This window comes from Artemia franciscana, chromosome 2, assembly GCF_032884065.1.
Source record: "Artemia franciscana chromosome 2, ASM3288406v1, whole genome shotgun sequence".
NCBI classification, from domain to species: domain Eukaryota; kingdom Metazoa; phylum Arthropoda; class Branchiopoda; order Anostraca; family Artemiidae; genus Artemia; species Artemia franciscana.
In genome coordinates, this window is record NC_088864.1 from 31492260 (window position 1) to 31516470 (window position 24211).

The 24211-nt window shown below is 36.3% G+C and overlaps 2 protein-coding genes across 2 annotated transcripts in view; one reads left to right on the forward strand and one right to left on the reverse strand.

Annotated features, from left to right (window-relative positions):
- LOC136040187 (CUGBP Elav-like family member 2) overlaps positions 1-5157 on the forward strand; it is a gene marked incomplete in the record, with an annotated part of 272737 nt that extends 267580 nt beyond the window's left edge. The window contains 1 exon segment of the mRNA XM_065724339.1: positions 2054-5157.
- Positions 5158-12668: 7511 nt separating this feature from the next.
- Positions 12669-21347, reverse strand: LOC136040196 (uncharacterized protein PF3D7_1120600-like). The gene is made up of 2 exons (XM_065724350.1): positions 14012-21347; positions 12669-12941 (listed from the first exon to the last, which is right to left on the reverse strand). The coding sequence occupies exons 1-2, from the start codon at positions 21344-21346 to the stop codon at positions 12873-12875; spliced, it is 7404 nt and encodes a 2467-aa protein (XP_065580422.1). The 5' UTR covers position 21347; the 3' UTR covers positions 12669-12872.
- Positions 21348-24211: the final 2864 nt, after the last annotated feature.

The window sequence follows — 24211 nt, forward strand, 5'->3', positions numbered from 1 at the left end:
CAAAGCTCACTCTTCTTGTCTTCAGTTTTGCTCAAAATGATTGTCAGGTGCTAGGAATCGTGGCACAGATTACAACCATAATGCCATTTCACATTTAGTTCAGCCCTTCTATAATTTGACATGTTTTACAATGGTTACAACTGTGTTGAGACAACTTAAATTCGCTAGAAATTTGAGGTTAGGCTATATTATTGAATCAGCGCTTTTTCAGTTGCTCTATCGTTGCATCATTTCCATATTTTACTTACTTTAAAGATATAGCTATCCCTTTATCATAGGTTTGGGCGTTCCATGATTGCCTCCTATGGAGGTTGAGTCACTACCCGCAAGGACTTTCATCGACTTTCGTTGCAGGGAGTTCCAACAGATAAAAGTAAAAACATGTGTTGAAATTCTAGTCGTTTATTTGTTGTATCAGTACCGTTCCTAACTTTTCTTGGCATATTTTTTTACGTAATTTATGTATTGTGGCGTGCCATTTGTTGCTACACATTTGCTTAAAAGCGTGAACTATTTTGATTCTATATTTTAGTTTAAAATAATATTTTTAATGTGCATTACTTGGTGGTGGGTAGTAAAGATTTCTCCTTAGATTTCTCTATTTTGAGCAAAAAGGGTCTAACCAGATTCTGCCCTGTTGAAACCTCAACATGTAATCAACCTAGACCTCAAAAGTATATAAAACCAGTTAAGAGGAAAATACGATGAACTTCAGTGTCAATGCACAAACCTCTCAATGCAAACCTCTCAATGCACGAATATGATTTGTGGGAAGCTCAAACTGGGAAAAATTATTGTTAAATCCCATTTTCAAAATTTTATTTAAATTCCTTGTGGATATCTCAGTATATATACGTAATATGAGAAATTTCGTAAGAGATTTTGGAGTAAAATATATAATAAAAAAAAAAATCTTCTCAAAAATCGAAAGAGACTTCAAAAACAGCGCGAAATTGGCTATCAAAGTGATTCAGAAAAGTTTTCCAGAATCTTTTTTTAAAAATAAAAGTCAAAGATCCTGAACTACAACTATATGATTTACTGCTATAGGTAAATCTTGACGGATTGGGGCTGCCATGTAATCAAAATAAATCGTAAATACTTCTTCGTGCTTGTCAGAAAAAAACGTCTGTAAAATATTAACAAAACCATTGTTAATAGATTCTATACCAATTTTGGAATCAGATTTTGATGTTTAATTTTGACGATAATCGTTTTCCACATAGTTTTTTTCTATGGTACCCTCTGAAAAAGTTTCAAACAGAATTGATGGTGTGATTTTCTGTGACGTTTAGCTGTGGGATGGAGGGTTTAAAGCGAATAAAAATTCTAGAAAAATAAGACTAAAATAAAAAAAAGATATATAAAGACACCATGATCTCTCTCGAAATCGTTATAAAAATATCATTTCAGAAACATTTTTTGGGAGGAGGGAACTCAATGTAAAAGTTTTCTAACAGTAAAGCAGCGCTGTTGTAGAAATTATCTTCATTGCTTCTTAGAAATTTCTTAAGAAACAACCATTGACAACAACTTTGTATTTTTTTTTATTGTATTTCTTTGTCTTACATGTTAAATAGTATGGTATTTATTCCTGTATATACTTCTCATTAATAATTAACCGTTAGCGGTTCATTTACTCTAACAATAAAATTTATTTTAACAAAGTAGTACCATTCTAAAAACTAGTTTTAACCCTTTCTTTTTGCTAAACTATTTGTTGACAATACCCTGTAATTAATGACCAAATTTTGGGTTAGCAAACTGCTTTCAGCGCTTAAACATATGATTAGAAATAGAACATGCTAATTTTTGAATTATTCTTGCTTGGCAACTTTGCGCTCTGAATTTGTGTTATCTGTATTGAGTATGAAAAAGGTCGTTGCTGTAATCGTCTATTCCTTTTCTTTATTAATTTTTCTTTGTTCTTTTGTCGTAGCTAACACGTACAATTCTTTTTCTTTAAGGGGTAGGTAGGTCTTCCTTTTGAAATTATCTTTAAAGCATGACAATTTAAAGAGTATTCTCCCAAGATTCATTTTTTCATTTATAGCCCGTGTGAGCAATGTTTCTGTGACCCTGCCTGACCTCGTACGTGCACAACCTTGTGTCTCTCATCCAAAGTTGTTCGTCGACCGAACGTTGCCCGTTGGTCGTAGCCTGGTGCCGTCCTGCAGATATATCTTTTTGTAGCCTCGTGTTTCTTTTTTTCTGTTTCTGTTGCTTTGAATTGAGCTGCTTTAATTTGATAAAGCTTTAACTATTTAGTTAAATGTCGTAGTACAGTGAAGTTATTTTCAATAAGGTGTCCACAGATCATCTGAACTAAAGACTACTGCCTCTGGTAAATCTCTGCCGTCTAGCATTCACAATATAATTTGACATAGGTGAATAATATTGAAAAATCCCATAATGTGCTGAATTAAAATATAAGACAAATCATCTGTGATCTATAGTATAACACATTAGAACAAAAATTGATAAATATAAGCATACAATTTTGAATAGGATTGCTTGGTCGGAAGAGAGACTAATTTTCACTGGAATTGGACATCGGCAGTCTTATTAGTTTGAGTTATCTGTGAGCCTGTCTGTTTGAGCGAACATGTAATTAATTTTCTTACTTAATCATCTTACTTTGCTTTAGCCAAATGTCCAGGATAAATATGCTGACAATGAAACGAAACGTTTAGCGATTTCATTACTTTTAATTCAAATCCAAAGGTTCAATGAAGTTAAAGTGTCATCTACAATTCTGAAAGGAAATTGAAATGTATCTATTATCACAATATAATTTTTTTAAACAAAAACGGCCTTGCATTAAATGCAATATGTTTGAATTTGGAAAAAATTCTGTATTATGCGTAGTGCTTACCCGTATGTATTGGTACAGTTTATCTGTAATTATGACTATTTGATAAAATGGCTGAGAGGAAAAAAAGATAAAATGTACTGCATTTCATCCGTTAATCGCAGTTCCGTTAATCGCAACAAATGTTAAAATTGCTTTTGCAGAGCCATTCACTTCACATAGTGCAATTGTTTACATCATGTTTTGCTTTCAAACATATTTTGTTACTGTGCACACGGCTCATACATTAGGTTGCCCAGGATTGCACGGTAGACATAAACTACTTTGAACTGTTTTTTTTCTTCTTAGTTTTTTTTTTACTCGCTTTGTCGCTGTACCGGTCCGAAAAACAAATCGTCTATCATGTTGGATTAATCAGTTCCTTGAAATATGTATACGCCGCTTTATCCTTTGTTTAATTTTGCTTAGTATTTGTGGATATTAAAAAAACATGATTAAGTAAGATTATGAATTTTTCTTGTGCAATTTGAGCTTTCAATTCAAATTGAAAAACAGCAACCTTAATCTTTCTTCGAACGATTGCGTCATCATAAAAAGGTTATATTCAGTTTCTATGAGACTTTATATTTAGTATAATACTAAAATACTAGTCTTTGAAACCTTAAGAATTGCACCATATTGGACCATGCAATGATTCTCAGCAATAGCCCATTTTCGATAAAATAAATTCAGTATCACTTCTTATTAGCCTTCTCTTTTTTTCAGTCAAAGAACGGGCAACCTCCGTTCGTCATGTTTCCGGCCCTACCTCTGTACTAGTCATAGGCCTGGAAATTAAAGAGTACCTTTTCATCTACTTATTCGGTTGTGCGAGGATGTAAATACCCAGTTATAAAGAATGGGGCACAACATTCATTTTTGTCATATAGGCTAGAGTTTTTTTTTAGTCTTTTGAAGGCTAAACTTTTGTTGTGTTATTGTATAATAGTATTTTAGGTTTCATAGTCTTTATAACTAGTCGAATTACAAGGTATAGAACAGAGGGTTGTGAAACAGGCATTGAAGCGTAACACTTGGTAATGAAATAGTGAATTTATCAATTAAGACTTGACATGGAACTAAAATGCTGAATGGAAGTAGAATATATTAATATATTTTAACTATCCTTTTTAATTCATTTTCAAATAAGACCCTTTTAGTTTTCCTTGGACAGTACCTTATATCCCTCATTCTTTTCAAGCCGAGTGTTGTTTGACACGTATTTTTCAGGGTTATGGTCAACTACGTGGTTAAGGAATATTGGTCTTCGGGGCCGCTACTTAAAAAAATAATTAATTTGTTCGGTGGAAGTAGCTTAGCTATCAACCACAGTGAAAATGCTCAGTGGATCTGCTGGGTTGTCTTGTAATTTCCCTTTAATTTCCACTCCTTGTCGCTCTAAAAATTAGCAATGTTTTAAGCAGGAATAATAAAGACAAACGCTGAAGATGATAGCAGAAATGATACTAAACTTTTCTTTTTGATTTTATTTTTAAACTTACACTCGTTGGTAAAAAAAAAACAATAAAGTTTCAGATGTCAGAATGGAATCTTCCTGCAATTCATTTTATTAGTATGCACAATTATTTACTTTTCACATATCTATTCTTGATTGTCAGTTTTTGCTTCAAATATAGATCAAAACCGTTTTCACGGAAGCTATCTGATAAAAGTAATGATTTCCACTTACAGCGACTATTTTAGCACAGCTTTTCGAGTTCGTGAACATCAATGGTTCAAGCCAGTGTTTGAGTAGAGTATCCAAAAATGTTCATCTTCGTCGACGTTTTGGAGAAGAAGAAGATATAAAGCTATTAGAATTGTATATTTTTTTTTCTGGAAACTACGCTGTTCGCTGAAAATTATTTACATTAATGGACTTGATGTATTAAGGGAGTGTTTAAGGGGATATCAAAAGTGTTAAAGCTAATATATCAGTGTTAAGTATTGATGTGTATTTTACAGCTTGGAGAAGTTTATTTTTCTTGCTATTAGGTTTTTCTTTGTGAGAGCTCTAGGTCACTGATATATTCTAAAATGAACATTTTCGGACAGTTTGTAGAAGTAGTGATCAGTAGCACTTAATTAGGGGTGTAATTCATAAGAGTAGTTATTAGCAATTTCACGATATACATATTTAAGCTTGTTTAGCTAAGGTGCCAAATATTGTTGATTAAGTGAGCGGTGCGGTTGTGGTTGATTTAATTTCAATTGTTCCATCAAGCGTCTATTTGAAGTGTTTGTAAAAGAATTACTTTCTGAAGTTTGTTTCGATGCCAAATCCTTAATAAATTATTTTCAAATTACATGTATTCTTTTTGTGGATATTTGACCGCAACTGTGAAAAAATTATGGTCTTATGACCAACTCCGATCGTCCGACACCTTTTTTGGGTCAAGTTTTCTAGGCCATAGAATAAGCGGAGGGTTCTGGGCCATAGAGTAAGCGTAACAAAGTTTGCGTGGCTCCCTTAATGCATCAGATTTTTTTTCTCAAAATGTTTGACATTCTTGAAAATTTGTTAAACTCAGCTTTTTAAAAGCGATTATTCAATTAACAGCAAAAATTAAAAACAAACAATTTTCCTTGGGATAATATAAAATATCTGATTTTAACCATTTTGGTAATATTTATTTAGTCTTGACAGGCACCATGGTCTTTGTTACAGTGGCTGGTCATGGTTCAAGCGCATTCAACAAGTACTTGAAAATGTGGCTAAGTTAATTTAGAAATAAATTAAACACAAATTTTAAATTCAGAATCAATTGAACATCAATTAATGGTCGACGGTATAAAAATTATTAATGTAAGGGATGGGCTTGTTGGTTACTATGCAACATCACAAATCTCAAAATAAAATTAGATTTGATGGTTCTTATTTCTTGTTCTACGTTAATTATCGAGCGATTTTTACTTTCTATTACCGTGACAGCCGACAAGCCAGCTTCGCACAAATAGGACTTTGCAAAATGAAATCAATATTCATTGTTGACATCTCTCTATTACTGATATTCTAAAATCAGTAAGCTCCATTCTACCAAATTTGTCTTTAGTTTGTTATCACGAATCTAGTAAAAGAATCGTTTGAGGGTATGCCCTCCCCCCAAAAAATATGTCTGATCGGTTCAAGACCTATTTTCTTCTGTTCGGAGCAAAAGGACCTCAATGCATTAGAAGAATGGGAAAAATAATTTTGATTCCACCAAAAAAGTGTCAAAACTATCTTTTCCCCAACAGTTTGAAACTCACTCTCGTAAATTCATGGGCCAAAGGAACCCTAATTAGCGACAAAAATTGAAGAAACAAAATTTAAGTTTGCTCGAACACAAGGCAGGAAAAAAGGCCAAAAACAATTTCTTCTTAGTGGCTAGAAACCATTCGTTGGAACAAGGGACCCTAATTTACAAAAATACTTTTGGTTTGGGAGTTTGGACCCCCCAAAAAGGCGAAATCTATTTTATCCTATCTGGTTGAAATGTATACACTCGAATCCTTGGGCAATGGAGACCCCCCAAAACACAAGAAAAAATTAGGAAACAATTGGGTTCCCTCGAAAGAGTTGTCAAAAATGAGAATAATTTCCAGGTACCTTTTAGCTGGGACACGGACCTCAAAATTTAGGGCCTGTGAACGGTCCAAAAAACTTCTTTTTGATTGGCTTTATAAGATTTGTCGCTTGGACTAAGGTGACCAAATATTTTTGTGAGAGGAAGAGGGTTTTAGAGGGCAATTGGTTGGAAAACCGGTTGTGTCTCATAGGTTCGAAATTTACAATCTTCAATTTCTGGGCTATAGAGTGGCTAACGTAGAACAAAAAAAATGGTATGGGGAGTGGTCTCTCCAAAACAGGCTAAAACATTTAATTATGGTCGGCTTTAGATTTGTATCCTAAGTTCTTGGGTCAAGAGGACCCCACTTACGAAAAATAAAAAAAATGGAACAAAAGAGTAATGATACCCCTGAAAAAGAGACGATTTTTTTTCTGAACGGCTTGTAATTTATTTTCGTTAGCTAAAATGGGCCTGAAAACTTTCTTTCGATTAGCTTGAAAACTTATATCTGACAGTCATTGGGCCAAGGGGGGCCTAACTAAAAAAAAATTAGAAGAAAATCAAAGCTGAGAAGAAAAACTCCTAATGTAAAATAGAATTTTTTGAGGCCAGGGGCCCTCCTAAAAAGGTGTAAACTTAAAGGGAATAAACATTTTGGTTCGGAGGGGGAGAGCGATAAAGGTTCCAGAAATGGGACGAAACCCTGTTCTCCCTGATTGGTTTAATATTTGGAAACTTCAGTTTACTTAATTTTTGTTTGTGAAAGAAATGAACGGGCTTCGAAAAAACAAAAAAATCGTCTCTGATCGGTCTATCTGTATTATGACTCCTTGAATGTTTTGATCATTCAAGACCAAAAGGCTAAAAAAGTCATAATACCAAAAAAGTTGCGCATAAATTTCGTGTCTCCAGTCGACTCAAAAGCTGCATTCATAAAAACTTAGGCCTTGGGACCCCTTTACAAAAAAATAAAAGAAAAAGGAAGTAACTTTGCCTTTATCGATTCATGGCACCAAAAATTGTTTTGTCTCGTGTATGCTTGAAACTTGGAGAGAATTTGGACAGTCCTAGGTAGACCTCAATGAAGACATTGAGACATTGATATCTATATATAATTGAATAAAAAAACAAGTTTCTTTTCAATCGAAAGTAAGGAGCAACATTAAAAAGAGCAGAAATTATTATGTATATAAAGGGGGTTGCCCCCACCTCATCCCCTTGCTCTTTACACTAATTTTTTTAGTACTTTTGAAAAAAAACGTCTTATTGTTCTAATTAAACGGCCCTTGTGTTTCGTGAGTCATTCCTAAAGAAATGGGACAAAATTCAAAATTTAGAGTAAAGAGCGAGGTGTTGAGAAGGGGGCACCCCATTTTTATACGTAACGGTTTCTGTTCATTTCAAGTTTTAATGTTGCTCCGTACTTTCAGTTGAAAAAAACTTGTTTTCTGATCGTTCTAAATTATGCCAGGAAATATGGACCCACCTCCACGTAGAAACCCCCTCCCCATGGTAATATCCTCTAGACAATTCAATCCCGGTGAGAATGTATCCGGACATTTACTCTTAACCACTCCACGCGCGTAAAATTCAGACGGAAAAGAGGAAGCAAGACATATAAAAGAATTTTGGCAAATTCCCCAGTGTATAATTTCCCATGACAAGTTTACTGCCTGGAAACTTCCCTACCCATGGAAACCCCGTGGAGAAACCCCAGCAAAAAATTTGCCCCCCCCCCACCTGAAAGTGTATGCATACATCCCAATAACAAGTACTATGCGTAAACAATGGGCAAATTTTTTAACTTAAAGACCTTTCCCCTGGGGCTGTGGGGGCATGATATGCCCAAAAGCTTAGTTATTGGGCCTTTCAACTATGATGAACAAAATGGCTATCTGAACATTTTGATCATACGATTCTGGGAAAAATGGGGCGGGGAAGGGGGCCTAGTTGCCATTCAATATATTTGGTCACTTAAACAGGGCGCCAGAACTTTTGTTCTCCTTTCGAATGAGTACTCTCCCGGTATTATAGGACCACTGGGTCGATACAGTCACCATTGGAAAAAAAAAACAAAAAAAAACGCATCTTTGATCTTTCTTCTGGCAAAAAATACAAAATTCCACATTTTTGCAGATAGGAGTTTGAAACCTGTACAGTAGGGTTCTCTGATACGCTGAATCGGATGGTGTGATTTTCATTAAGATCATTTGACTTTTAGGGGTGTTTCTCTCATTTTTTCGTAAACCAGGAAAATTTACCTCGTAAACCATTGACGGGTAAGACTAAACTTAATGAAATTTATATATGTGAAATCAGCATAAAAAGCCGATCCTCTTGATGTATATAGGTATCAAAATTCCGTTTTTTTACAGTTCTGGTTACTATTGAGCCGGATCGCTACTTACTTATAGTTCATTATCACGAACTGTTTGGTAACTGGCACTGGGCCAAAAAGATTGTTTTCTCAGATTTGCTAAAACTTACAGGCATATAAACAGGAACAAGGGGACCTGATTGAAAACAGCAATTGAAAACAAATTGTTGTATTGATCCGTGACATTCGAAATAGACGCAAAGTTGTTTTGTCTTCGATCGGCTATGAACTTGCTGAGCATGACAAACCGAATCACAGAGAAAAGCTATTTTGAAGAAAAAAATGGAGTGCATCGATTCTTGATACCCCAAAATAGGCCAGATATTTTGTTTCTCTGATCTATATATATAAAAATAAGTTGTCTGTGTGTCGAGTGACGTCATGTTTGTGTGTCGACTGACGTCATGTTTGTCGACTGACGAAATTACAGATCGGGACACAAATGACGACCGGGACATCTATCTATATATATAAAAATAAGTTGTCTGTGTGTTGAGTGACGTCATGTTTGTGTGTCGACTGACGAAATTACAGACCGGGACATCGGGACACAAATGACGACCGGGACACCTAGACATCTATATATATAAAGATAAGTTGTCTGTGTGTCGAGTGACGTCATGTTTGTGTGTCGACTGACGTCATGTTTGTCGACTGACGAAATTACAAATTACGAAATTACAGACCGGGACATCGGGACACAAATGACGACCGGGACATAGGGAATATAAATGACGACCGGGACACTCAAAGAAAAAGCGACCGGGACACAAGGAATGTTCGATTAGCCAATCACCATCAACAAAGCACCGGGACACAAATGACGACCGGGACACAGGGAATATAAATGACGACCAGGGTAACGACTTACGCGCGCGGGGGGGCTTGGGGGGGGGGGCGCGAAGCGCCCCCACTAACTAGGTGTACCAACAGCTAGTAGGGAATATAAATGACGACCGGGACACTCAAAGAGAAAGCGACCGTGACACAAGGAATGTTCGATTAGCAATCACCACCAACAAAGCACCGGGACACAAATGACGACCAGGACACAGGGAATATAATTGACGACCAGGACACTCAAAGAGAAATTACAGACCGGGACACCGGAACACAAATGACGACCGTGACAAAAATGACGACCGGGACACCGAGACACAGGGAATATAAATGACGACCGCGACACTCAAAGAGAAATTACAGACTGGGACACAAATGACGACCGGGACACAGGGAAACAACTACAACGGGGACGCCGGGGGGCACAGGGGGGTATATAAATGACGACGGGGACGCGGGGAATGTTCGATTAGCAATCACCATCAACAAAGCTCAAGGGCAATCATTAGAATTATGAGGTATAGATCTGAATACAGATTGTTTTTCCCATGGACAATTATATGTTGCATGTTAAAGAGTCGTTAAACCTGACAACCTATTTATATGCACAGACAATGGGACAGCCAAGAATGTTGTATATTCGCTAAGTTTTACGTAGTTAAATATATATATATATATATATATATATATATATATATTCACAGGTGGGAGACAGGGACACAACTACAATGGCGCGTAACTAATATGGCGCGTAACGACTTACGCGCGCGCGGGGGCGCGAAGTGCCCCCACCAACTAGGTAAGTAAATTGAAACAAGGAATTCTTAATGAAGACATTATTTTTTTTTAAAGAAAATCATGTTTGTATCGACTCGTACCCCGAAAGATTTATTTTGCTGATCTTCTTGAAAATTACAGGACGTGTCGACAGGAGAGTGGGATCGTCAATGATGGTAACAAGTTTGTGAAACAAACCTGGTTTTATTGATTCGAAACATCCAAATCTTTATTTAAGACAGCAAATCGAAACTCTTATAAATGAACTTCAAATGTATTTACTCTTGCAAATGGTTAAAATATAATAAAACATGGACGAAATATTTTGATAAAATGGTGGATTAATAAATGTACACATTCAAGGTTATCCATAGGATGGCTGCAGCCTTATAAAAACCCAAAAATTGTGCAGGTTTTCAACCCATATGGAAAGAAGTCCCAATCCACCTAAAATTTTGTAGTAAAACCATTATTATATTCTAAAAATACATACTCTAAGAAAACGCGAGTAACAGGAGCACATTTTTATTTTTTTTTTGTGAGTGTTATAATTCAGCGAGTGCAGGCTCAAAACCGTATCCTACACAAGGTTTTAGATTACTAAACGTTTGGAGAATGGCCGCGAGTGCAGTGAAATGCAAATATAGTTTAAGCTGTTATAAAACCTTACAGAAAATAAACTATAAAGATCTACAAAAATTGCACCGAAAAAAACCTGTAACTTTAGAGAGAGAAAAAAAAAAGTTACATGAAGAATCAAAATTTTTATTATTGGAAATTTTCCCGGTAGATACAATAGTAGTCAGAGCATTCTGTATTTCGTAGGCAACGTGATTTAGGGGGTGTCCTCCAACAAACTGTGGAAAACTTGCAAGCTTTTACATCGCGGTATGTGAATACCGATTTCCATTCTAAAATCATAAGCAAATTTGACTTTTGGAGCAGGGGCGTAGCTAAGGAGGGAAGGGGACTCCCAATAAAGATCCAAGGGGTCGGCACGCATTGCCAACACCTTGGAATTTGGGCGTCTTAATTTAGCTTATGTGTTCGCATTTGCCGGAACATTGGACGATTTTGTCAGCACATTCTTTATACCCTTTTCTCCAAATTCAAAGCCCTAGCTTCGCCCCTGATTTTAAGCGAAAGGCGAAAATCATTGAAGGTCTGGCTAAAAGATTTTTCCAAAACAGTATGAAAACGCCTTATAAAAATCACATTTTTATAGCTTGAAAATTTAGCTTCGAAATGTTTTTTTTTCCTCTGTCATCTTGGCTGACTTCCTTTAAGTAATCTTTCTTTCTCGGTTGTGATTGAAATTCTGCTTTTGAAGATTTTGTCATAGAGAATGGAGGCCAGATCGAGGTAATATGAGGGCCAAAGGCCCGTGCTTACAACAACAGGGAGGCGAAATAAATCCGGCGAGGCGTAACCCTTAAAGACCATAGCCTAACCACTATTTGATGGAAGTAAAGGTCATTTGTGAAGGCCAAAGACACGAAAACGATCACGTCAAGCAAGGCCGCATGTGCGAAAGACAACGGTACAATATTTGACGAAGCGAAGCGATGGCCAAAGGTTCTGACCTGCCAACTGTAGTGAGAGGAATAGGGTGAAACCAAACCTGCAAAGTGGCTTTTTGTCAACCAAGATCCCTGCATAATAATTGTTTGTTTTGTTTTCTATATTACTATTCTTTCTCAGTTGTACATGAGATTTTTCTACAGGATATCCCTATGTCTCGGAATATATTTATAAATACATGTGAGAGAGGTTCGAAGAAAGTCAGGGCTAAACGAAAGTCTTGAGCTGTCAACAATAGCGAGCAAAGTGACGGAGAGGTGGGGGGGGGGTGAAAAGGTTTTGTGAGTGCCGAAGGTCTGAGCAAAGTAAAGACTCATTTGCAAGGTAAGGGTTCTTGGTAAGGGCCTGAGGTCTTTCTAATCAAAGTGACGGTCAAAGGCCCAAGCCCAACCTGAGCAAAACAAGAGACCATGAGCAAGAATTGAAGGCTCTAATCCAGCAAGATGCGATTGGAGGGCGTTGACAAAATGCCTATGCTCCGGGGTGTTTGTAATGTAACAGGCCCGCAAAACAGACCGTTTTGGCGAATACATACATATATATATATATATATATATATATATATATATATATATATATATATATATATATATATATATATATATATATATATACGAAATGGTAGATTAAAGAAGCCCTTTTCTAGCAGGCAAAAAAAAAAAAAAAAAACTTTTTTGAGATCACACGGCGATCTAGCAAGAATAATTTAATTGAATAAATATTGCACGGTACAAACAACTCATAGAAAATCACTGTGAAGATCAATGATCAATAGAAAATCAATGTTCGGAAGAATCGAAAGTATAAGCAAGAACGCTTAGTTGTCCTTTTAAGCCACCACCTTTCCCAAAGTAATTGTTGTCAACTTTTGGCTAACAAATCACAAGCACTAAAATTACAAAGTTTTCCGTTTCCTCCAATCTCCCGCGTAGAACCATTTACCGTCTTTTTCGTAGACAACAATCTGCGGAAGAAAAGCAGGAATAAGCGAGAAAGATAGCAAAGGTAACAGCTTCATAAAGAGACAAACTATATAAGCTTAGACCAAAGAATTTCTAAGTGATTGCTACCATTCCATGTTTTGGCACCAAGTACGTTTATTGGGCTCTAGATTCTAGATTTACTATTAATATATACTGAAAACAAGAAACCTCTCTTTGAAAACTTTTGCCAATAGTTTTGCAGAGATCTAGCTGTTGGGACGGTAGGTAATCTTAAAATAAAATTGTTTTAGGATATCAAAAAGTTTGGGATACCAAAATAGTTTGGGATTTTATTTGAGGAAGAGGAATCTTACCGTCGATAGAAGCTTTGTCAAGAAGCTTTTCAAGCCCAATTTTAGAAAATCCAATGACCTTTTTTCTATGTTCTATTTGAAAAATGGGGAAAAAATTACCCTAGGACTTAGCATTGAAAAACATTTCTTTTGGTTATAAATAAAAATCTGCTATCTTATTCTATTTATTTTCTTTTTCCATCGAATGGGAGCATTTCTTAGCGTTTCGCAATAAGTTTCTATGTGTTCTATCTAAGTTGATTCATGACACATGCATATCTATAAACAGAACATACTTAAAATGCTTAAACCCTTCTCTCTTAAACTTTGCTGAGCTAAGTATTCTACAAATATGCATTAATTGCTGTCGACCAATCTGGACTTGCATACTAAAAAAAAAAAAAAAAAAAAAAGTGGATCGAAGCTTAAATGCATTGCTAAGCATGTATAAGAACAGGGCTTACCATGCAAGAACGTCAAAGGTACAGTGAACATATATCAAAGAAAGAACCTTTTTACAATCAAACCACTTTTAATCGGAATTATCACTTAGGGTGGTAAAATTTGTGTTTTGCTTACTTCTTTACTTGCTATGGTTTTACCTGTGAGACAATTTCTTAGAGCGCCAATCATTCTTCAAGGAACTTAAATCTTGAATGATTATGCTACACTTTTTCACTTCACTCATAAAGTTAGTGCACTCGAACCTATCCAACAAAGTCGTATCTAATGTTAGGTATGTATATAAGTCTAGTTACCTTTCTGTATTTTAAGTTATCAGTGTTTGACAATATGAGCGGACGATCGTTCTCCTTAGCCGCCTTGACAATGGTTCCATCATCAAGTAAAATAGTGGCTGAATGTTCATTTGGAAGTACTTGGTCTACAGGAACTGGAGAAGCGTCATAAAGATACTCGGGACGTGCATTATCTGGCACCTGTGGATTCGGGTGCTGGACAACCTGGTCTTTAATAACAAAGAAGTTCTCCTCAGCCTCTTGAAGCACTTTATTATTTGTTCGAGATGATAGCGTTTCATCAGGAGCCTCAAAGTCTGGTGAAGAGTAATCACTGTTCAGATCTGCAGCCGTGAAGCCAATGACCTTAACTGGAGGCCTGCCTTCTTCATATGGTTGAACTTTTACTGTCCATTCTGAGTGTGTTTTTTCAGCTGGAGCATCATCTGATAAGAGTGCAAAGTCATGGCTGTCTTCATGTTCTGATACATATTTGTTTTCATTAGTATTTGTGTTGTCATTGAAATCTTGGTTTGGACGGACAAACCAGGTTGACGAATCTTGTTCTTTTACGGTGTCTTCATTCGATTGGATTACTTTAACCGCCTCACCACTGTTTTCTTCGTTTGCTTCTGTTCCATAACTTACATCACCGACTATATTATTTGTATGAGATACACCTTCTTGAATAAGCCGTACTACATAGTCAGCAGCATTACTCTCAGGAGCCGCAGAGCCTGATATGTCAGCCGTTTCTTTCGCTTGATGACTTTGAATTTTCAATTCGTTAGATACTTCTTTAGCAGTAGAATCTAGACTTATTGGGTTTGCCTGATTATTATCGATTTCTTCAACTACTTCTATAATTGCAGATACTTCTGAATTCTCTGATCCGCCATCATTTTCATTACTGGTGTACACTGCAGGGTTTGCGTCTTCATCCTCGTTTGAAGGAGCAGTGTTGGGGTTTAAATCTGAAAGTTGATAAGATTTCATATCAATTGTAGACTCGCTGGGCTGCCATTCATTTACATTACTTTCTGTATTTAAAGTTTTCACCTGCTGTGAATCTTGACTTGCCGTAATTCCGATTATAACGGGATTTGATTTTACTGGCTCCAGTTTGTCATAGCTATTAATCCCTTGAAGTATTTCAAGGTCCACTGTGCTGTCTAGTTGTTCATTTACTCTCTGGTTCTCGACACCTTGTTCACTAGAATTATCAAGAGCCAAATCAGAATCATTCGGTAACTTTTTGAAATTTTCTCCTTCACCAAACCTTGTTTCGGGAGCTTCTCCAACTATTACATCTGCAGCAGTCTCTGCAGCTTCCTGGGCATGGTCCATTGTGGGAATCAATTCACTCGACTCTTTTATTTTCATTCCTGTATTTTCGGTTGCTTCGCTTTGTGTGACTTTTGAAATGTCTACTTTATCATCCTCTATTGCCTCATTCGTTGAGTCCGGAACTTTTTCAATAATTTCAACTAAAGCAACAACGCTAGCATCGTTTTCCTTTGTATTGACATCTTGATGTTCAGAATTTCTTTTTGAATCTTGCAAAACATTTAATTGTTCCAGAGTGGTTTGATCTGAGTTAATCATTTCATCTGCTGACAGAGCAGGGTTATTTTCTGCAGAGGGATCTCTATATTTTAAACTTTCTTCAATATATTCTTCTGTTTCCTTAAAAGGAACTGGATCCAAATTCAGATTACTGCTGCCAGCAAGAGTTTCAGCCGTTTCATCATTTACGTTCCCATCAAAAGCTGACATGACTTCATCATCAGCGAAGAGGAGCTTAGATGGAGTCTTTTGGATATGTAGCTTTTCTAAATTCTGTGGAACTTCTAAATCTGTCTGAGGTATATCTGCGACTTCACCCATTGAATGAGCTAAGTTACTTGATTTGAGAGGACCCTGGTCCTCAGAATTGGCTTCAAGTGTCTCTTCATTAACCAATTCTGGAACTGGTAATAAATTTGAAGTGCTTTTGGGGATGCCACCAACAATTCTATATTCTGTTTCATTCTTTTTTTCGTTAACTGTCGGAATGATTACAAGCTCATCTTCAGGAAACGGAAACATGGGAGGAATCTCAGTGGCTGAATTATTTTCTGGATCTTGTAAACTATTTTTTTCAAAAGTGGCTTGATCCATATTGATGATTTCATCTGTCGGTAAAGGTAGATTGTTTGACTTAGCATTAGTCTTCATGCGAAATAGATCTTCAAGGAAATTGTCATCTCTAGTTATCATAGAGAGAACATAAGACTTATGAGTGTCCAAGTTTGCTTCATTTAATTGACTGCTATACCTTCTTATAAAGCTTGATGCCTTATCGATTTGACTTTGGTACAATTGAGGTGAAATTTCCTCATCACTCATTCTTTCAGGCTCCAGTGTATTCCCCCCACTCGATATTTTTACTAGCAAGGAAAACAAGTTGACAAGATCATTTCTCTCCTTACTTACGCTGTCAATCATTTTTTCAAGTCCTTCAGACGTTGTATACTCTCCAGCAACGTTGTTGATTTGGTTCATTTGAATGTTCTTAAGCTCATTCAAAAGAAATTCACCAACAGGGTTCTCAACTTTTTTATTTGTTTCTTGAAAGCCTATTTGATCTGAATCAGAATCTTTGAGCGTTGCTGCCTCTTTGACTACTATTGAGCTCTCTTTTGGCTTTAATCCTTCTTTCATACGTCCCAGCATTGCTACGCCATTTGAGTAGAACCGTAGCATTGCCAATACTGTTTCTTTGTGTTCATTCAGGTTTTCTGCTTTCAGATTTTCAGCATATTTTGTGTATATAGAATTTAGTTCTTCCAGTCTATTATCTCGGCCTTTTAATTTATCGTCCAGTAATTCATCTTGCTCAGAATCGAACAGTACATTTCCTGAGAGCTCAATCGCTGTTAATGTCGAATAAAGTTGCTCTAAGTTTGACATCTCACCACGGACTTCTGCAATCATATTTTCAAGGATATTTACAGACGAATAGTCACCAGCTACCTTCTCGTATTGATGTTCTTTCAAATTCTTTAGCATATTTAATAAAGTATTGGAAAGCTCAGTGTTTGTACTAATAGGAGGCTCATGTGAATCAGCTTCATTCGCCAGCACTATGGGACTTTCTTTATTGCTTAAACTGTTTCCGTTACCTGTAAAGCTGGAATCTGAGTTGCTACCATCATTCAGGATTTTTTCCTTTTCGTAATTGAAGCTACTTTGAGTGGCTGTTTCCGAGTCCTCAGGGTCTTCCAAAAGTCCACGGAATGCTGACCAATCGTCCTCAATTGATTCTAATTCGTCTCCATCAGCAAAAACATCATCTTGCGAAGTAACAATATTCAAATCCTTATTTGCCAAGTCAAAGCCTATATCTATAGCGCCTATATTGTAGATCTTTTGATCCTTTATCAACGGTTCTTCTGAGATATTGTTCTGGCCCACTTGGCTGGGAACAGTTTTTGTGTCTTGACTCTCATCTAAATTGGCACTGCCATAACTCTCAGTTTCTTTTTCGTCGGCATTTTCTGGATCATTCTGCTCATCTAAAACATTGTGTAAAATTTTGATAGTATTATCTTGCTGCAAAATATCCTTTGTATTGTCTTGACCAGCTAGATTCGTAGAATCGAAGCTTTGCAAATTGTATACCTGATCGTTAATATTAGATGTGCCCTTTTCTGTTTCTCCTGATTCATTATTAAAAACTTCACTGTTGTCTTTTGGCATAACATTATTTTCTCTATGAGAGACATTATCTTCTATTTTCTGATGCTGGTCGAAAACTAAGTCCTGGATTGTTTCTCCATTTTGATTACCATTTTCAATTTCATGGTGGTTTGTTGGAAAATGCTGCCTATTTTGCTTAGAAATTTCGTCGTCCTTCTTATCAAGAATATTATCATCAGGAATAGAACTTCCAAAATGGATTGGATTATTTGACATAATTGTGACATCTTTAACAATTGTTCCTTCGCTTTCTTGGTTCAAAACTGATAGTATAGGCTGCAGTGAATTAATTTTTTCTTCATTGTCTGTCATAGAGTCAGTGACATCCCTGACCTGTACCTCGTTTTGCTGTTCATAATGGTCGGTCTCCATGGTCCCCACTTTTGTTACCTTCCCATTATTGCTATCAGAGAGCAGTTGTACACCTGTAACAATTTTAGCTTCTTCATCTTGGTTTACAACTATTGGTGCTATCGGAGCTAAGACATTCGCTTGCTCATTCTTGATCTTAGCATCATTGGAAACACTGTCATGAATTTCAGCTGGCTCTTCATCATGGTTGTTTCCCGTGATATCTTCTTTTGTTATAATTTTAGTTTGGCCATTAGATGAAATTGTTACGTCTGCAGTAATCTGTTCTTGGTTCAAATCTGCTGACATTGGCTGCACCAATGGTTTCTTCTGTTCATTTTCGATTTTAGAGTCACTGGAATCAAAATCGTGAATTTCCACTGTTTCATCAGTATGGCTGTTTTCCGGGGTGTCTTCTTTTTCCATTATTCTATCGTCGATCTCAGAGACGATTGTAACATCTGCAACAGCACCTTCTCCATTTTGTTTATTTAAAACTGATGACGTTGGCTGTGCTAACAGATTCATAGGTTCATTTTCTAGCTTAGAGTTGCTGGAATCGCTGTCATCCATTTGAATAGGCTCATCATTAGGGTCATTCCCTGTCGTGCCTTCCTTAGCTATCTTTTGATTACTACTATCAGATAAGATTACGCCATTAGCCACAATTTTTTCTCCATTTTCGTGGCTTATAATTGATGATGCTGATTGGCCTAAAATATTTGCTTCCTCCTTTCCTATCTTAATTTCACTGGCCTCACTGTCACGCGTTTCAATTGGCTGATCATCGTTACTACTCCCTCTGTTACCTTCTATTGTTACCTTTTCATCGTACTGTTCAGAAAATATCCTATCATCTGCAACAATTTGGCTTTCTTGGTTTGAAATTGGCGATTCTGGTTGTTCTGAAAATTCCTTTTGCTCATTTTCCACTTTAAGGCTACTAGAATCACTGTCTTGCATTTCAATTGGCTCTTCATCCTGGCTATTCTCGATGGTATCTTGTTTTGTTAAAGTTCCATGCATTTGAATTGACTCATCGTTAGAATCATTCCCTGTCGTATCTTCCTTAGTTATCTTTTGATTATTGCTATATGAAAGAATTGCGACATCAGCAACAATTTTTTCTTCATTTTCGTAGTTTATAATTGATGATGCCAGTTGGCCTGAAAGATTCGCTTCCTCATTTCCCATTCTATTTTCATTGGCCTCACTGTCACGTGTTTCGATTGGCTGATCATCCTTACTATTCCCATTTGTATCTTCTATCATTACATTTTCATTGTTCTGCTCAGAAAATATCCTATCATCTGCAACAATTTTGCTTTCTTGGTTTGAAATTGTCGATTCTGGTTGTGTTGAAAATTCCTTTTGCTCATTTTCCACTTTAAGGCTAATGGAATCACTGTCTTGCATTTCAATCGGATCTTCATCCTGGCTATTCTCGATGGCATCTTGTTTTGTTACAGCTCCACGTATTTGAATTGACTCATCGTTAGAATCATTCCCTGTCGTATCTTCCTTATTTTCCACTTTAAGGCTAATGGAATCACTGTCTTGCATTTCAATCGGATCTTCATCCTGGCTCTTCTCGATGGCATCTTGTTTTGTTACAGCTCCACGTATTTGAATTGACTCATCGTTAGAATCATTCCCTGTCGTATCTTCCTTAGTTATCTTTTGATTATTGCTATCTGAAAGAACTGCGACATCAGCAACAGTTGTTTCTTCATTTTCGTAGCTTATAATTGATGATGCTGGTTGTCCAAAAATATTCGTTTCACCATTTCCCTTCTTAATTTCACTGCCCTCACTATCAAGTGTTTCAATTGACTGATTGTCGTCATTCCCTGTGGTATCTTTTATTGACATGTTTTCATTGTTGTACTCGGAAACTACAGTAAGATCTGCAACAACGTGTCCTTCCTGGTTTGAAATCGTCATTTCTGGCAGTGCTGAAAATTCCTTTTGTTCATTTTCTACTTTAAATTCACTGGATTCACCGTCATGTATTTCAATTGGCTCTTCTTCCAGGTTATTTCCTACGTCATCTTGTTTAATTACAGTTCCATCACTATTATGTTCAGTTAAAGTTGGTAGAATTTCTTTTTGGCTTGCCTCACTGCTTTTTGCAGGTTCCATTCCCCCTACTGGAGTACTATCGGCAATGTGAATTTGTATTTTATCAATATCTTCATTTTGAACATTTAAATTTGAAGAGACAATATTCTTATGTGTATTCAAATCACTGCCATCATTTAGAACCTTCTTTTTAACGATCAAGGGGTTTTTCTGTTTATCAAAAGCAGCATTTGGAACTAGTGCCATAATTTCAATCTGAGTTCCTTGTTCGTCTTCATGCATTTGATGCATCGTGTCTGATCGATCTAAATGTTGTTTCTCTTCATCAAAAATAGTTCCAGGACCTATTGCCTTAGTTTCAACTTGAGATGATTCTTCGTCTTCTACATTACTGTTAGTCACATCAGTAAATGCTTGTAATTCCTCATTTTTATGCTGATTTTCCTTAATAGAATCTGCATCACTTAGGTGAGTGTATTTTGTGCCTGATTGTTCTTCATTACTCCCTACTTGACTAGGCAAGTCTGATGCATCTAAAGGTCTTACTTCCATGTCAGAGGAGATCTTGGGAACTAACGCTATGATTTCAACTCCAGATGCTTCTTCATCTTCTGCCTTTGGATTGTTTAGGTTATCTGATGAACTGAGACTACCATTATCGTCTTGATTTTCTTCAATGCTTTGTACATCATTTGTGTATATATTATCCTGATCTGTTTCTTCTTTATCGTCTTGTATATCATCTGAGGAGTTTGATTGACTTATAGTAAGGGTGTCATCGGAACCAGAATTTTCTTTCTCGGTGTCAAACAGGGCTTCATTAATTTTATGATTTTCAGCGGCATGTAAAGTATTGTCCTGTTGATATTTCACAAAAATATCAGCTGGCTCGTAAGATATGTCTTTCGATTCATTTCCCTGAGGAGATTCAACTTCTGTATTCTCGTCATTAGTATTTTGCAATGGATTTTTTTCGTTTGAAAATTGCTCCTTGAGAGAATCGTATATCGTTTCAACTTTTGGGGGTTCAATCGGGTGATCAACTTCCACAGATCCAGTATACGGCCTGTGAACCAGAAGATGGAGAAGCTCATTAGTTTTGTTAATATTCTTTTCGTCGTCTTCCATAGAGACTGCGGATAACACAGTAGCGTAGTTGTTTAGTTTCTGAAATAAAAACATTCTTATAATTTTCATAAAAATAAGTTACTAGTTTCAAGGCATTTCACGGGCTGAACATCGTAGAAATAGGAAAAATAAATAGGAAAGAAATAAATAGAAAAGAATAAATAGAAATAAATAAATAATAAACGAAGAAGTAATTAGGAAATTATCCAAGACAACGAAAATAAGTACCAAGTAGATTTTTTCGTTTATTTATCTCACGAATAGTCCTCCCCAGCAAAGAAATGATCGCATAGTTTAATAATTTCTATTTCAAACCGGGCGAAAAGAAAACTAGTTAAATTGGAATAAAAAAGGGGTACCCTTAAATCCAAGAAACCGAACTTTACGTAATTTCTATTCCAGGTGTTATGGAAATTGTGATCTAATCAGTATTCAGCCTTAAAGTTAAACTTTATAAAACTTTAGGATTGAAGCATTTCAAACGTTGTTCTAAGAAATTTTAAAACAAGGGTGAGAAAACACAGCACAGATTTTACTAAAAACCTGCTAGTAGTGTGGGTCAACATTCCTTTGCAATATCCATTTTTTGAACAAATTAAAGATTTTTCTTATTATACATAATTGAATCAGAAATTTAGTTCCATAGTTACCCCTCTCCCCCTAAAAAAATGGTGCTAGTTAGAAATTGAGTCATGGCTCAACTTGAGATATACTAACGACAAATATAATTAACCCAATCACGATGGTCGATGTGTGTCCCACCTATTATTTATGTGTTTATTATGTTTATTTCCTGGTCGCTTCGTATGAAAGAGATGGTTTTAATAGCTTTGGACAGAGGTGAGTTGATTAGAAATTGAAAGTTATAGTACCTCTTTAAGAGTCAAACATAACTAGAAGGAAATAAGTACCCATTTAGTACTCTTTTTAATTCCGGGAACTCCTATTACCCTCTTGGCAATCGGATCACCATTTTGATGTACTTATTTTGCTTAAAACGACTGAAAGGGTTAGATGAAGTACGCAGAGGGGCAACTAACCCACACAACCCCAAGGATAAGGCTCAAAATTATGGATATCTCTGCAAATGGAGCTTAAGAGAACATATGGGGATTTTGAACCTCGTTAAAACCACAATAAAACACACATTTTGCACCACTTTAAAAAGAACATTCTATTCTAGTTATTCCTATTCTAACGGCCCTTGTGTTTCAGGAGTCGTTATTTGGGAACTGGAAAGTGAAATTTTAGCGTAATGAGCAAGGTATTTAGGGGATGGGGAGGCAACCCCGTTATATACAAAACAATTTATGTTCCTTTTGAGTTTTAATGTTGTTCCTTACTTTCAGTTGAAAAAAAAATTATTTAATTTATTATTGCTTTTCAAATAATGCCGGAAAATATGGCCTCATCCTCCATGAAAAATTCCCTTCCCTCACCGATAATCCTTCGTGGAAAGTTCCTCCCACGTAAAATACACCCCCTTCCCGTAAAATTCCTTCTGAATAATTCCATCCCCGTTGACCCCCTACTACCCCCCTCCTCCGTAAAATTTCTCGTAGAAGATTCAGCCTGACAAATTCTTCTTAGCATACTTTCATTGGAAAATTACTTTTAGTTCTAATCGTTTTTAATCACTCCAGAAATTCCCCTTCCATGAAAATTATTTACCGTAAATCCAAACACGCTGAAAATTTCCCCTGTAACATCTCCACATGCAAAATTGAGTAGGGAAAGAGAAAGTAGGCAGATGAAAAGAATTTCGCATAGGAGTTTTGTCAAATCCCCCCAGTGTAATGAATCCTATGTATTTAGAATCAGCATAATAAGGCGATTCTTTAGATATATTTGTTAATATCATAATTCCTTTTTTAGAGTTTTGGTTACTATTGCGCCAGGTCGATCCTTACTTACAGTTTGATACCACGAACTGTTTCAAAGGTGATCAATCTGCACTTTGTTTAAGCTTGAATGACGTATGGATTTACAATATAAGCGAAAAAATAAGCTTGGTCTTAGGATGACTTGTAACAGCAGCGAGCCAAATCCTGACTTCCTGCACTTTGCAAAAATGAGGGAAGTCCAAACTGCAGAGTGACTCATCGTAAACACGACCTAATTCTGAACTTAGTTCAAAAACAAAGGTAGGTCTAACCGAGCACAAAAGCAAGCTAAGTACAAGCTGCGGATTTTGAACAAACTGGCGCAAAATCGAACTAAGTCAACACTAAACGGAATAAGTCCAAGCTGTGGAATTTTAGTACTCTACAGGTACAAAAGAGGGAATTACTGACTCGGTGCAAAAATCGTCAGAGTCAAAGGCGATAGGTTACAATGTGCAAAAACGACTCAATCCCTGAGAAGCTGCAAAAACGAACCAAGTCCAAGGTGTGGCCAATCTTGATGGCCCTGAGAAAGAACTACGCAAGAAATATCCCCGTGTATCATTACAGAACTAAAACTGGTCAATACCTCTTCCCCCATCCCACCGCCTGCGTCTTAGCAGAGAGGTAGGCACGTTAAACTTTTTCTCGAATTAGGATTATTCAAGGATACTAATTCGGGTGATTGTTTCACCCCTGATCGGCTTGAAACTTATGGGACAAGTTCCTATAGCTAATAGGCTATGAGATTGATGAGCTATACAGTTTTAATCAATATTTGAAATAAATTTAAAATTTATATTTTGAAAACAAAATATACTTAGAACAACCTTTCCTTTTTTAATATAACGTTGAAAACTAAATACCGTTTGCCTGCCAAGAAACTATCAATTTAGTTTCATTATCCTAATACACAATCATATTTCATCAATATTTTATCCCTATGAAATCAATTTCTTTGGATTATATGGCAAATTCATTTGAATCAGAACCCAAAGGAAGCAATGGTACAACAGCTTCTTTATACCGAGTTGCT

Bases quoted from the DNA above. Each gene is read 5' to 3' on its own strand.
- LOC136040196 (XM_065724350.1), bottom strand. From the start codon at position 21,346: ATGTTTTTATTTCAGAAACTAAACAACTACGCTACTGTGTTATCCGCA. The intron at 12,942-14,011 runs GTAACTAGACTT...TTTCTTCCGCAG, and splicing joins ATAACTTAAAATACAGAAAG to ATTGTTGTCTACGAAAAAGA.